At 36.3% G+C, this 13,168-nt stretch overlaps 1 protein-coding gene across 7 annotated transcripts in view; it reads left to right on the top strand.

The window, feature by feature from the left end:
* The window catches only part of LOC120536032 (calcium-binding mitochondrial carrier protein SCaMC-2-B), a 64,828-nt gene extending 51,887 nt beyond the window's left edge, over positions 1-12,941 (top strand). For 4 of the 7 annotated variants that reach the window (XM_039764337.1, XM_039764339.1, XM_039764340.1 and 1 more), the window contains 10 exons: positions 473-599; positions 701-788; positions 2,727-2,762; positions 3,386-3,497; positions 6,530-6,688; positions 7,942-8,094; positions 8,758-8,865; positions 9,512-9,679; positions 9,811-9,961; positions 10,082-12,941. In XM_039764337.1, the coding sequence (XP_039620271.1) occupies positions 473-599; positions 701-788; positions 2,727-2,762; positions 3,386-3,497; positions 6,530-6,688; positions 7,942-8,094; positions 8,758-8,865; positions 9,512-9,679; positions 9,811-9,961; positions 10,082-10,266 (1,287 nt within the window). In that variant the 3' untranslated portion in view covers positions 10,267-12,941. Of the gene's footprint in view, positions 1-472; positions 600-700; positions 789-2,726; positions 2,826-3,385; positions 3,498-6,529; positions 6,689-7,941; positions 8,095-8,757; positions 8,866-9,511; positions 9,680-9,810; positions 9,962-10,081 lie in introns of those variants that run through there. The other 3 variants (XM_039764338.1, XM_039764342.1, XM_039764343.1) reach the window with 2 other exon arrangements.
* The last annotated feature ends 227 nt before the right edge of the window (positions 12,942-13,168 follow it).

Here is a 13,168-nt window from a genome sequence, read left to right as displayed (position 1 = left end):
GGAGCCAGCTCTGAATATGATGCCTGTTCATTGCTGGGTCTGGTCATGCACACACTGACACTCCCATGGGGTACATTTAGAGTCATATGGTAACCTAACATGGATGACTTTGGGGATGTGGGATGAAAATAGGAATGTCTGGGCAGACGTAGAGATCACCTGCTAACTCCATAAATGACAACTGAGTGCAGTACTGGGACCCGGGATGCTATCTGCCTCAAAGCCAGTTTTGAAGGTCCTTATTTTAGATGAAAGAATAAATTATTTGTAAAGTAATTCACTATACAGGTAGTAGCATTGTTTAATAATAATAAAATAAACAACAATAATGTGGGTCTTGAATACTGCAGATGTCTATAGTGTTTGTTTGGAAATGTATACTTTCTCATGTACAGTATTGGACTATACTTGCAAAATGGGGTAGACCCTGAGAATTTATATAACTCCTTATTTTTCCTACCTTTGCTTTCAGAAAATTGTTAAGGCTGGTGACAAAGATCTTGATGGCCAACTTGATTTTGAAGAGTTTGTTCATTATCTCAGAGATCATGAGAAGAAATTGCGACTTGTCTTCAAGAGCCTGGACAAGAAAAATGATGGTAGTGTATTTTAGAGTCCTTTCAAATTTGAATGTGTTAGTTCTGTAAAGTGTTTCTTATCATCACATAAAATCCTAATGATATTAATCATTCAATTATAGGTCATATTGACTCACAAGAGATTATGCAGTCACTCCGGGATCTTGGGGTACATATTTCTGAGCAGCAGGCAGAAAAAATCCTGAAAAGGTAAGTTGATTGTTCCTTAGTTCTACATTTGCATGTGTGATGGCTGTTTGCAGTGTTGCAGATTAGATGTGTGTGTCTATATGTAGTGTTGATAGCCCTTTTCACACATACCAACTATTCTAGCAATTTACGGGTACATTAACAGACTGAGTACAAATCTCTTGGTCAGTATTTCTGAAAAGTTAACTAAAAAACTTGGCGAGTCTGTCTATGTGTGAACAAAGCCATAAAACTGAGTCAGTTGTGGAAAATGTCCTGGCAGCCACTTAATACACACTGATGTTGCAGAGCGTGAACAATAGTCAGGTGGTGTTATGATAATGGAAAACTATCTACTAGCTCTTTTCACTGAAGTTTGTTTTGTAATGTTTGCTTTTTTTAATGTCTGAGGAGATTTTGAAATAAGGAAGCGGTTTTCCACGCAAGTTAAGAAGGAAGTAGTTGTCTGGTTACAAGAAGACACAGCCGTATAAGTCTTTTTTTTTTTTTATAAAAACAGTAGAGGGGGCAGTGCACCCTCAGCAATGCAACTATAGGTGTTCCAGTAGTGTGGTGTCACTCTTGCGGCTTCATATTTAACTCTGTTTTTCTGTTTACACATCCTTAATATTTGGAGTCGTAAAGGTGCATTAAAAAGATAAGTACAGTGTACAAAATAATAGGACAATTGCAGCTCTTGAACACTGCATAATTCAACTATACATATGTGATGCTGGTAATCATGGACTTTCTGGCACCTTTTAGGATCCTTGCCTGTTGCATAGAGCTGTTATGTGTGAAAACAACAGATCTAGGAATTAATTAATAAACCATGTTTTCAAAATTGAAGATAACTAAAACCAGCATTGATGCAGTTCTGTTATATGTAAGAGTGTTTGCTGTTAAGTGCCTGTCTGGCATGGTTATCCTTGAAATTCCTTGGCTTCTAAGTAGTAAACTGCTGTCGTACAGCAAGGTATTTGTCTCACTTAAATATTTCAGAATTGGTTTTATTGCAATGTCAACAGGTTTTATACCAACAAACCTCCATGAAAACAATTTGGATATGCAGAATAATAAAAAAAAAATTACATGGTGTATGTGAGACTTGATTATTTCCTTCCTGAGGGTACTCTGTATTCACCAGCTGCCCCTCATCAAATTGTTATTTTTCTGTGTTGTGTGATACTGTGATTGTTTTAAATTGCATTGGCAATTTATTATTTAACATTGATTAGTATTGGTACTTGTTGCAGGATAGGTGGAAGGGGTTTTTCTCTGTCTCTTTCCCTGTCATGCTTGTGTGTTGGCGACAACCCAGCTAGTGGCGCAGTGCTGTGAAATCCAGATTATACTGGCTCTTGCCAGTGCAATGAATACATTTTGAGACTGTGTTCTGTGGACTTTCTAAATTGTTAGTCAGCATTTTAAACAGAGGACTTAGTTAAAATTAATTGAACATTAAAAAAAAAAAAAAAAAAAAGTTTTAAACTCCCAGGTATTTTGCACATCTCTTCACTCTAATGTGATTCTATTTTATATTTAGATGTCCTTTAAACATTACCTCATTGTTTCTAAGCTTTTTTCCGTATTTTATTGGAATTTAATTCAGTGAACCAATTATGAAATATTTGCTTTTCACTAAAGCCAAATTAATATAAATATTCATGTTAATATTGATTAGGTCCAGGTTTAAAAAAAAAGATCCTATGAGAACATTAGCAGTTTAATGTTCATTTCTTAAGTGATTGAATATCCTATTAAGCAGCAAACACCTGAAAATATTTAAGTCCGCGTTGCTTGTGTTTTAGGAGCTTTAATGTAGCTTTTTTTTTTTTTTTACAAATCTAGATGATTAAAATGTTGAGGTGTTAATCTTGTCTGCTTGTTGCTGTCTTGCTCTTTCATACTCTTTTTCTTTTTTCTCTTTTATTTTATTTTTTCTTTTGTCTGTCCCAGAATTAGGAAGGGTCAGTTCTGGGACCCTGTTGCTTAGTAAGTAACATACTTCACTTGCAGTACTTCTCATCACTGGGATAATCTACCCATTCATCCCAGGTATTGCTGGTCATAGAAATATCAAGCCTTTTAAACACATGTTCATTAGGCTTCTATTTTTTTAGCCTGTGCTGCCATTCTAAATCATTCATTAAACAAATTGCTTTATTTTTACTATGCTTCCACTGCAGTTTTCTTCTTATAACTGAGCTAACTTGGCTAAATTGTTTTGAGGTTTCAGACATACCCTAGAATGAGATTCTTTCATCACATACTCTGACAGAGGTAGGTGTCAGATAGTATAAAATCAAATGAAACCTCTTATGTACTGGAGCATTGAAATGAGTAAATGCATTACATAACAAAGAGTATAATTGAAGAACTGTAATAAAAATGTCTCTAAACATACTCAAAATTAAATGGATGGACACTTAAAGTGGTGTCAGATCAACACCTTCAAATTCAAACAGAACTACATTTTTACTTTGGCCAAGCTGCTCAGCTGTGTATTCTTGGGGAGGAAAATAGCAGTGGAATGATAACATAGCGGCATTAAGCATGTAACACCATGTGAATAACATAATGTGAGAATGGCCTAACAATGCATTCTTCTTTCACAGCATGGACAAAAATGGGACAATGACCATTGACTGGAATGAATGGAGAGACTACCATTTACTACACCCGGCAGACAACATTCCTGAAATTATCCTCTACTGGAAGCACTCCACGGTAAGACCGTAGCCTTCAGCCTAAATCGTATTGCTCTTTCTTCCACATAATTATCACCTATTTTATTAGAAGATATTTTGATGGTCCCGACAAGGGTCCGAGTAGCTAAATGTCATATTTGCTTTCAAACTGTTGGTGTGCTCTACATAGCTTTGTTCAGCTGTTTATATTTAACATGAAATCACACAGCAAGCTCATTAAGTTCCATTTGCGCCTGAGTGTTTAAAATGATTGATCGTTTCAGTATGCTTATTGTAAGAACTTTTTACTCCAAGTCAAAGCATAATTGTTTACCCATATTTTGAGACCTACTTGGGGTGACACAGTGACGCATAATCCGGGACTAAACCAGCAATTGTCTGGTTTAGATTCCAGTGTCTTTAGCCACTACATCATACTTGGTGTCTATCTCGTATGATGCATCACTTGCTTGTACTAAAATATATGGTTTGTACAGTAGTATGCTCTTAGATTAAGCTTGTCTTAGAAATGCAAGGTATATAAAGTTCCTTAAAGCTTTAAAGTTCCAGGTTGTATGCACACATGATAAAGTAATCTCCCTTTGGTACATTGTGAACTGAGGCCTGAAATGTGTTTCAGAGTGCAGTTTGGTGATTTATGTGTGTGTTTGAAGAGAGTTTCTGCCAGAAGATCTTTTGAATAGATCATGTACCCAAAGAGCTTAATGTCATGGTACATTGAAGTAATTCTGCCTCATTCTAAATAAAGGCCACCACTGGCTTAGTGCATGTTAAATTTAGAAGAGGACATTTTACAGGTTCATTGGAATTGCTCCATGATGATTATTGCGAAACACATGATACATGAATTACGAAAAAAAATATTCCTTATTGTACCCTACCACGTATAGGAAGATAAGAAAGTGCACAAGTTTGTACTTTTTGTCTCTTCCTGGCAGGTGCAACAGAGCGGCGATCCTGCTGATCTGTATACCTTATCTGGCTTCGGCTGGTTTTATGTGGTGTGTTGTAACTGCAAGTGTTACATCAGTGGCCTGTAGTCCTTAAAGTTTAACTCAATGGAACACAACCTGTTGTCTCTTAAGTCTTAGAATGTCCTTCTAAAAGGATTAATTGAAAGGCGCTGAACCATCCTCTTTTAATTATTTATTTTTGCACACGTTTTAAACTTGGTTAATTCTATTAGTTTTAGCTTCATTTGCTATTGTTGCACTAATAATTTTTTGCTCTAATAGAACCTTGTATTTGGTGTCCTGGTCCTATTTTTCTGGGTAGGGTGGCATGGAAATATGGTTCACTATACTGGAATTTCTAAATGCTGGTATCACGGCTTAGTTCTCATTTAGGAATCTTGCTGTATACAATTTGTTGGATCTTGCTAGTCTTTATTTTAGTGGATGTACAGTTGGCAGTAGATGCCAAGTCAAGGGTTCATAAGGCCAATGATACCGGTCTTTTTTTCTATTTGCCTTAGATGCAGTAAAAAATTGTAAAAGATGACTTCATTTCTTCTGTGCAGTGTCCTTATTTTGAAGTATTTAAAGTAAAAATTAAATGAACACTTTGAACGAGCAAGGGAATTCATTATGAAATGTCCTACAGAAGTAAAATCTGGCAAACACCCAAGACACGGGTCAGTTGCTTTACGTAGTTGGATTAGGTACAGAGTTTTTTTTTTTTTGCAAATGTGTAAAGGTCTTAAAGGAACTAGGTAAAAGGTTACTGGAACTGTTGTTTTAAGTGTGCCAAGCTGTCGATCAGCTAGAGGAAAAATACTTCGTGGTGCTAGAATTTTTTTTTTTTTTTTAATTCTCTCCTCCCTAATGTATTTTGAACAAGTTTGATATATAATTGACACATCAGTAGGGTGGCTTAATGAGCAAAATAATGACTGTTTTAAAATGTGAATTCATTTTTGTTACTGATTCTTGCTTTCTTGGGACATCTTAATTGAATAACAAGTATTGCAATTAACTTAATATTGCCTCACCTTAAAAGATAATGTGTTTAACGGCCATTATTTGGGATTTTTCTCATTGTCTTGTTACTCCTTACATTTTTTTTTTCTTACACTTTCTGCAGTCTTAGGAGTGAGACCCATTCTCGCATTATCCTCTCCACTTGTCCTCTGCATTACATGACTATTTCCAGTCATCCTCACCATGACCATCCTTTCTTTTACTCTTTGCGTGTATTCCTTACTGAAATTGCACATACCCAATTTGTTTATTCTTATCTCAGACATTTAATTTGCACCATGTAGCCATCCTCAATTAAAATTGAAGTGTCATGTTTTTTAACAAAGCTGTTGAACAATCATAGGTTAATAGGTTCATTAATGTTACATTACACTGTACATGTATTTGTCATGTGCAGAGTATTCCATGATTTATAGTTTTAGAAGTATGTCTCTTTGACATTGACTCCACCATCTACTATGGTAGCAGTCTGTCTTTGTGTGTATTGTTTACTTGAATACAGCATATGAAATTTCTCTAGACATTTTGGTGGAGTGAATTTCAGTTTCTGAAGCAGGTGAGCAGACCTCAGACAAGTACAAGTGAACTAGATCGTGGTATTTTCAAAATTAGCACAAAATGAAATGCTGTTTTCCAGCTAAATGTGAAAAGGGGACACATCCTCCTCCTCCTTGCTCACTTTTGAGAAATGGTGATTATAGACTTAGAAATTGTCCTGATATAATCATTTATTAATAAATGGCATTACAATATTAGATTTTCCTAAACATGAAATACTAGGTTGTTGTACCGTGTTAGCCATTATGAATGTAGAGAAAAGCCAAGCAAAATGTAGCCAATAAAAGGTGTCATTTTGCTTGGCTTTTCCCTAAACATGAAAGAAAGATGACTTTAGACTCCTTGAAATCCTGGCTATCTAATCTACTATTGTAGTTACTCTGTATTATCATTCTTTGTGCAGTTTTTGTGCCGACTCCAAGGTAAGATTGAGCAGGAGTGTAAGAAATTCTCATCAAAGTTAAAAACGTATGATGTCAGCTTTATTTAATTTCTATTCTGTTGTTCTTTTTAGATATTTGATGTGGGTGAAAGCTTGACAGTTCCAGATGAGTTCACTGCTGAGGAGAAACAAACTGGAATGTGGTGGCGGCACCTGGTGGCTGGAGGAGTAGCAGGAGCAGTATCCCGGTCGTGCACTGCCCCACTTGACCGCTTGAAGGTGTTAATGCAGGTGAGAAGTGGGGTGGTGGACATCCTACTACACGCTCTATAGAGAGTGCCCTCACAGTACCATGAAGCCAAGGGGGTTGGAAGAAGTCCCATTTCCTCTCTAGGCCTTTCAGATCGGGGAGTCAGTGCTGCATGTGATATGATGTTACAGAGGCTTTTTCTGTATGTTTCGTTGGTTATTCGGTTATCTTCTGGTTCACTTGAATGCCAATATAATCTTACAACACAACTTTTTTGTTTATACCTTTCTTAAATTAGAACTTTGATCAGCAAGTGGAGATTAAGAGAAGACATGATCAGAGTGTTAAAATTATGAAAAAAATAGGGTCCAAGCTATTACTTTAAAATAAATTCTGTAATCAGCAGAAACTTGTTAGTTGCATAATATCTGCAAATGTTGCATGTTTTAATGCAAAGAACTATAGAGACATGGAATAAATTAGTAAATAGTTTGGTGGAGAATAGGATTTTATGGACCTTCACATATCGAAGTAATGTTATTTTGGACAATCTATGATGGACGGGCTTGTTAAGGCTAATGGTCTCTTCTTGTCAAAATTGACTAACACTCGCTTTTAAATAATAATGGCAAATGTCCAGTCCTGCTGTATTACTTGCTCCTGAGCAGAGGGTTGACGGTGCATTTTATTGACCTTCTGCAAGTCATTTTGCTTGATTAGCTGTATCTACTATTACAAATGAGATTTCTCAACAACAGTAAATATGTCAATAGATATCCTTGCCAAGATTCTGAGGTTCATGTGCCCTGTTTGCCAAGCATAGCAGCACAAGTAGCCAATTGACCAATTACAAGGTGAGGGAGGTGACACACCTCTTCAGTGCCCTTTGCTTGTTAATCTGGTAGGCCTAACTGGCAAAGGGGTGTGAGGAATGTTTGTTAACTTGGTAGCAGGCCAGTAGCTTGCTCCAGCTTTTTTTTGTGAGGTCAATGTAATACACTTTTCAAACCCAATTTAAGAGCTGGGATGGGATCTGAACATCACCTGTCGGCACTGGCACAAAAAAAAGGAAAGGGGACAACAAAACCAATCACACCACTTCATTGTTAAAGTATAAATGAAAGTTTTCTGTTTAGGACAGCATGCTCCATATATTAAAGCCTAGCCATTTTTAAGACATTGCTTTGTACAGAGGCTAAATATTTATGCCTGTGACTTTCACTCACTTCTCCATTTCTTGTGTTTTTCCTTCTATAATTAATTCTAAACAAAGTCTTATGTTTATTTTGTTTAGGTTCACGGCTCCAGAAGCAACAAGATGTGTGTTATGGGTGGATTTGCTCAGATGATTCGTGAAGGTGGCATAAGATCTCTCTGGAGAGGGAATGGGATTAATGTTATCAAAATTGCCCCTGAATCTGCCATAAAGTTCATGGCCTACGAGCAGGTACTTAAATTTATCCTTGACTAAAGACGATAATGAAGATTTGATATAATTTTTTTTTTTTTTAATATGGAGAATATAGCAAACTTTGTTGCTTAAGCAGAAAAGCTGTTTGTAAAAGGAGGAACGGGGGCAGTTCAGTGTTAGCAAAGAATCCTGGGGACTGTAAACCATGTTGAGGTTTCAATTTTTGCCACTGACACAACTGTGATCCTGAGCAAGTCATCTAACCTTCCACTGCTCACACTGTAGAAATAAGGAAATAGTTTCCCACTCTGATTTTATTTTTTGAAGTCTCAGTTATAGAAAGTGTGACTCACTGGCTAAATGTGTTGACTCAGGGGGTCCAGTTAAAAGTAGAATTTGGATCAAATGAAAACCTGCAGATACAGCAGTCTTTTGGGAGTAAATTGGGCAACACTGGTGTAAGACATTAAATTTTAAGACACAGGGTTAGTGGTTCTTCAATGGCTTCTTGTATAACCCTGACCCTTCCCCAACTCATTTAACATGGCAATGCTCATATTATTGCAATGCGCTTGTGATCTGTAAGTTGCTTTGGCTAAAATTTAGAAGTACTGTGCATTAAAATATAATGCAAATTAAAAAGTATCAAGCTATAGAAATGTTTTATTTATTCTGTTGCTCTTTTTGTTTTGTGTCTAGATCAAACGTTTAATATGCAGCAATCAAGAGACTCTGGGAATACTGGAAAGATTCATAGCTGGTTCCTTGGCAGGAGCAATTGCACAGAGCAGCATTTACCCAATGGAGGTAAGATTCAATAATTGTGTGTGTGTGTGTGTGTATATGTATGTATGTATTGTAGGTGGGGAAATGCATTTATGAGAAGTGGCCATTCAGTATTGTAATTATCTGTTCGGGTGCATAAGAATTTTTTTGAAGCATAAGACACATTGATGAATTGTAACCTGTTTTTCAGGTGGCCATCTTTGCCTTGTTGCACAAATTAGAAGTAGAACTTCAAAAACATGTGCTTGTTTTCTGCTTTGCATCTGTGGCTGCTTCTCACAATCCTGCACTAGATTAAGTAGGACAGACTGTTATGTAGCATTTGTCTCAATTTGGTGTGAGACAGTAGAAGGGAATGCTTCTGTGCCTTAAAGTCTTTTTAACTAGTATGATTTTTGGAGAGTAAGTGGGCAGTCTCTTGCTCTTAACAAGAAAATGTTTTCCCAGTTCGCTGTGGATTCCCCATTCTTACCTGTGACTTTTAAAAATGGTTAATTCAGAGAGGCAACGATGTGCTTGCAATTTGTTCATTTTTATACTTGCAGTATTTTGCCGTGTTTTACAGATTGTTTTGTAAGATGACATTGTGTTTGCCTGTGAAAAGATTTTGTTGCTTAAAAAAACCAAACCAAACCACTGATGCTGATACATGATTATTTTTGTGCAGGTGCTGAAGACTAGGCTTGCACTGCGAAGGACTGGTCAGTATTCTGGAATTGCAAATTGTGCAAAGCACATTTTCCAGAAAGAAGGCCTTAAGGCTTTTTACAAGGGCTACATTCCAAACATGCTTGGGATCATCCCCTATGCTGGTATTGACCTAGCTGTGTATGAGGTAAGTTGATGTGATTGTGCATGTTAGTGTATACCATACAGTGTAAACACCACTGCAGCCAGTTAAGGATTTACTTTCTGTTATCTACATTATTTGAAACTAATTTTTGGTTTGATATATATTTTTGGCAGACTTTGAAAAACTCTTGGCTACAACGTTATGCCACAGATAGTGCTGATCCTGGAGTTTTTGTCCTCCTTGCCTGTGGCACCATCTCAAGCTCTTGTGGACAGCTTGCCAGCTACCCCTTAGCATTGGTCAGAACACGAATGCAAGCACAAGGTAGGTGGTTCTCAGCTTATACCACTGTTTGAACGTATTGTTGCCTGCTTTTCGCACAACTGCATTTACATTTATGAATTGAGGAAAATAAACTGAAGTTGTCTGTTTTGTTTTGTTTAGCCTCTATAGAAGGAGCCCCTCAGATGTCAATGTCTAGACTTTTTGGACATATTTTAAGGACTGAAGGAGCTTACGGGCTATATCGAGGCCTGGCACCTAACTTTATGAAGGTCATACCAGCTGTCAGCATCAGTTACGTCGTGTATGAGAATCTGAAAATGACCCTAGGAGTCCACTCTCATTGAAAAGAAGAAAGTGGCAGTCAAGGAACTTTACATTAGGACACAATGAATCTTGGGTAACAAGGCCTGGGATTTTGCAGTTGCCTCATTCTGTGAATGGTTGAAACACTAGAAAAGAAGTGAATTAAACTGTCTGAACAAGTATCACTGTGAGACTGAGAGGACAGTGGGGGCTCTGAGTGCCTGCCTGCAACACCAGAAAGGAGTGTATTTGCAGTTAATACACACTTGCTCAGTAATTGCACATGCCGAGACCAGAGATTGATTGTTTGGAGGAGAGGGACCAGTTTCTGTTTTCAGTGGTCACTTCTGTGTCCAGTGCTTTGTGTTTAGCTGCTTTTCAACACCATTGGGCTTCAAGATGCAGAAAAGAGGCACCTTGTCCTAAGGATTAAAAAGAAGCTAACAACCCCCACTTCACTCTTTAAGCAATTATTGCACCTATGGTGGGATGCTGACAGCTGAAACTCCACCTGCACGGTTTAAAAGAGAACCAAATCACACTTGAAAGGGCTTGGTCTTAAGTTAACAATATGTGTTTTGTTGTTTATCATTGCACACTAAAATCCTGTGATCCTAACAAGTTTGAAGTTCTGCCTTTGGCGGGATTGGTTTATTTTATTGTCTATTTATTGTTTACACTGTCTTTTTTTTTTATTTATTTGATTAGAATTAAACTAATCCTTTTTTTTTTTTTTTTGGCAAAAGAACCAAACCTCTGAAGACCAGATAGAAAATCTGACACCCACATTAGCTGTGTGGTGCCTCATTTTATGTTTTTTAGCCGTTTCCTTTTTTTTATCCTTGCAGGTGGGAAATTACTAGTGTCTTAATGTCTGATCCATGCAAAATAGGGATGTTGAAATGTATAATTTATTTTTATATATGCACATATATATATATCTTGCATCGCTAACCAGATTTATTTATTTATAGTATCCAGTTAAGAAAAACTAAAAGTATGTCAGTTGGTCCTGTATGATTGCATACTTGCATGTTGAAATGTATGTTTAATTATCGTCCCTCCCAAATGACTTTTTTTCTGTTTAACATTTCAGATGATGATGATAGTTAGGAACTTCTCCCTGCCCTCTCCCTTTAGTGGGTGTATGTCTCTCTTTTGTTTTTTTTTTTATGTTGTCTTGTTTTGCAAATGCAGTGGTTATAAAATGTGAAGTCTGGTTCCTAGGAGTTTGCACTGTGAATATGACACTTACAGCACAGTCACTTTTACTTATCAAATAGTAGGTTTTGTATCTCTCTTTTTCCCCCCTCTAGTTTTGTTACATAAAACGTCCAGAGTCACAGGCCATCTGTATTTAAAAGTAAATATTGTTGGGGAGGGGATTTTGAATTCCGCATGAGTGTTTTTAAAAAAAAAAAAAAAATGTATTTTTTAGGTTTGAAATGATTAAATAATTGAATTTTTTTTATATATCTATAGATGTTAATGTAAAAAAATTGCATTCAAAAGAGAAATACTGCTTTAATATTAAATATAACCATACTGCCTATTCTTTTAGTCATTATTACATCTTGTCCAGTCCTCACTCTGCCATGCATTTTGATTTTGATTGACACTTATCATTAATACAGTCATGATTTATTACCACATGTAACCTACTGACGGACTTCACAACCTTTATAGGAGAACGTGAGAGGATCTTTCCTCTTCATATTAGAGGAGTGCAGTTATTTGATAAAAGTCAAAACAATGATATCCAGTTATTTCTTTTTTTTTTTTTTGCTCATTTTTAGCCCTGATGGTTTTTTATTTTTAAATTAATCTAACCAGTGACATTTTCAATGCCAATGACCTGATGCTTTAGAATCACATCTGAACTTTTTCCTCCTGAGATAGCTATAGATATAGCTAGATCGATCGATAGATATATATTTAATCTGAGTAAAAGTACAAGCCACTAACAATGACTAAGATATACATTAATACAAATGCATCAAAGCATTTGAAACTGATAAAACCCACATTACTATTGTCCATGTGCACTTACATATTTAGTATTAATAAGATGCTCCTGCATTGAATGTTGAAATGAGTGTGTTGTGCCTAAATTGACCTTAATACAGGAATGCTGCTAATAATCTAAGCCTAGAGAAAACATGTATGTACTGTACTCTGTATGATAGACCTGAATATTCCCACTTTATTTTCAGCATTGAAAATCTTAGCGTTGGTGTTTTGCTGCATTTTTTTGTCCATTTAAGAATGTGAATAAGTGTTAATTATAATGAACGGACCATGATAGTGTCAAATGTATTAAAAGGAAAATTTCTGTGTTGTGTTTTGCCTGTTAGGTTAACCCTATGCATATTTACAAAGATTATTCCAATCAAATTTATTTACTAATATACTGCTGCAAAACAAAAAAGAAAGCAACCATAGTTTTTGTATTTGTAAGGAGGAGTAACATCTTGCTTAGTAGGCAGTGTATATGTTTGCTTGAAGCTTATGGGGGGGTGGGAGGGGGTTGGGCAGCACTGCCATTTTTTTTTTAAATTGATTTGCAAAGTACAAAGGGAGCAACGATCAATGCAACATGTTGTTGTCGAGAATACAGTTGATTTAAGATGGAATATCATGTCGATGAATGTACCTGATGACTTGATTGTTGACATTGGAAACCTGCTCAATAAAAGACTTCTTGTGGATCAATAAAGTCTGTATCTTGAGTTTCAGTCCTTTTTAAGAATCCTTGTATGTCTTCATAGATTACTGCAAAATATGTGGGTGTCTATGTTTGGATAAACTTTATTAATCGCAAGGAGAAATTCAGAATTTTGTTTTACGACCTGTTTAAAGGCCCTTCCTTTCAGGTTCTTTATTGCAACAGATGAGCATGATCACGTATTAATGAGGGCGTCAAACTCGTGGATACAGAAGTGT

Source organism: Polypterus senegalus, chromosome 9 (assembly GCF_016835505.1).
Source record: "Polypterus senegalus isolate Bchr_013 chromosome 9, ASM1683550v1, whole genome shotgun sequence".
In the NCBI taxonomy this organism is placed as follows: Eukaryota; Metazoa; Chordata; class Cladistia; order Polypteriformes; family Polypteridae; genus Polypterus; species Polypterus senegalus.
This window is presented reverse-complemented; position numbering and strand designations above follow the sequence as displayed.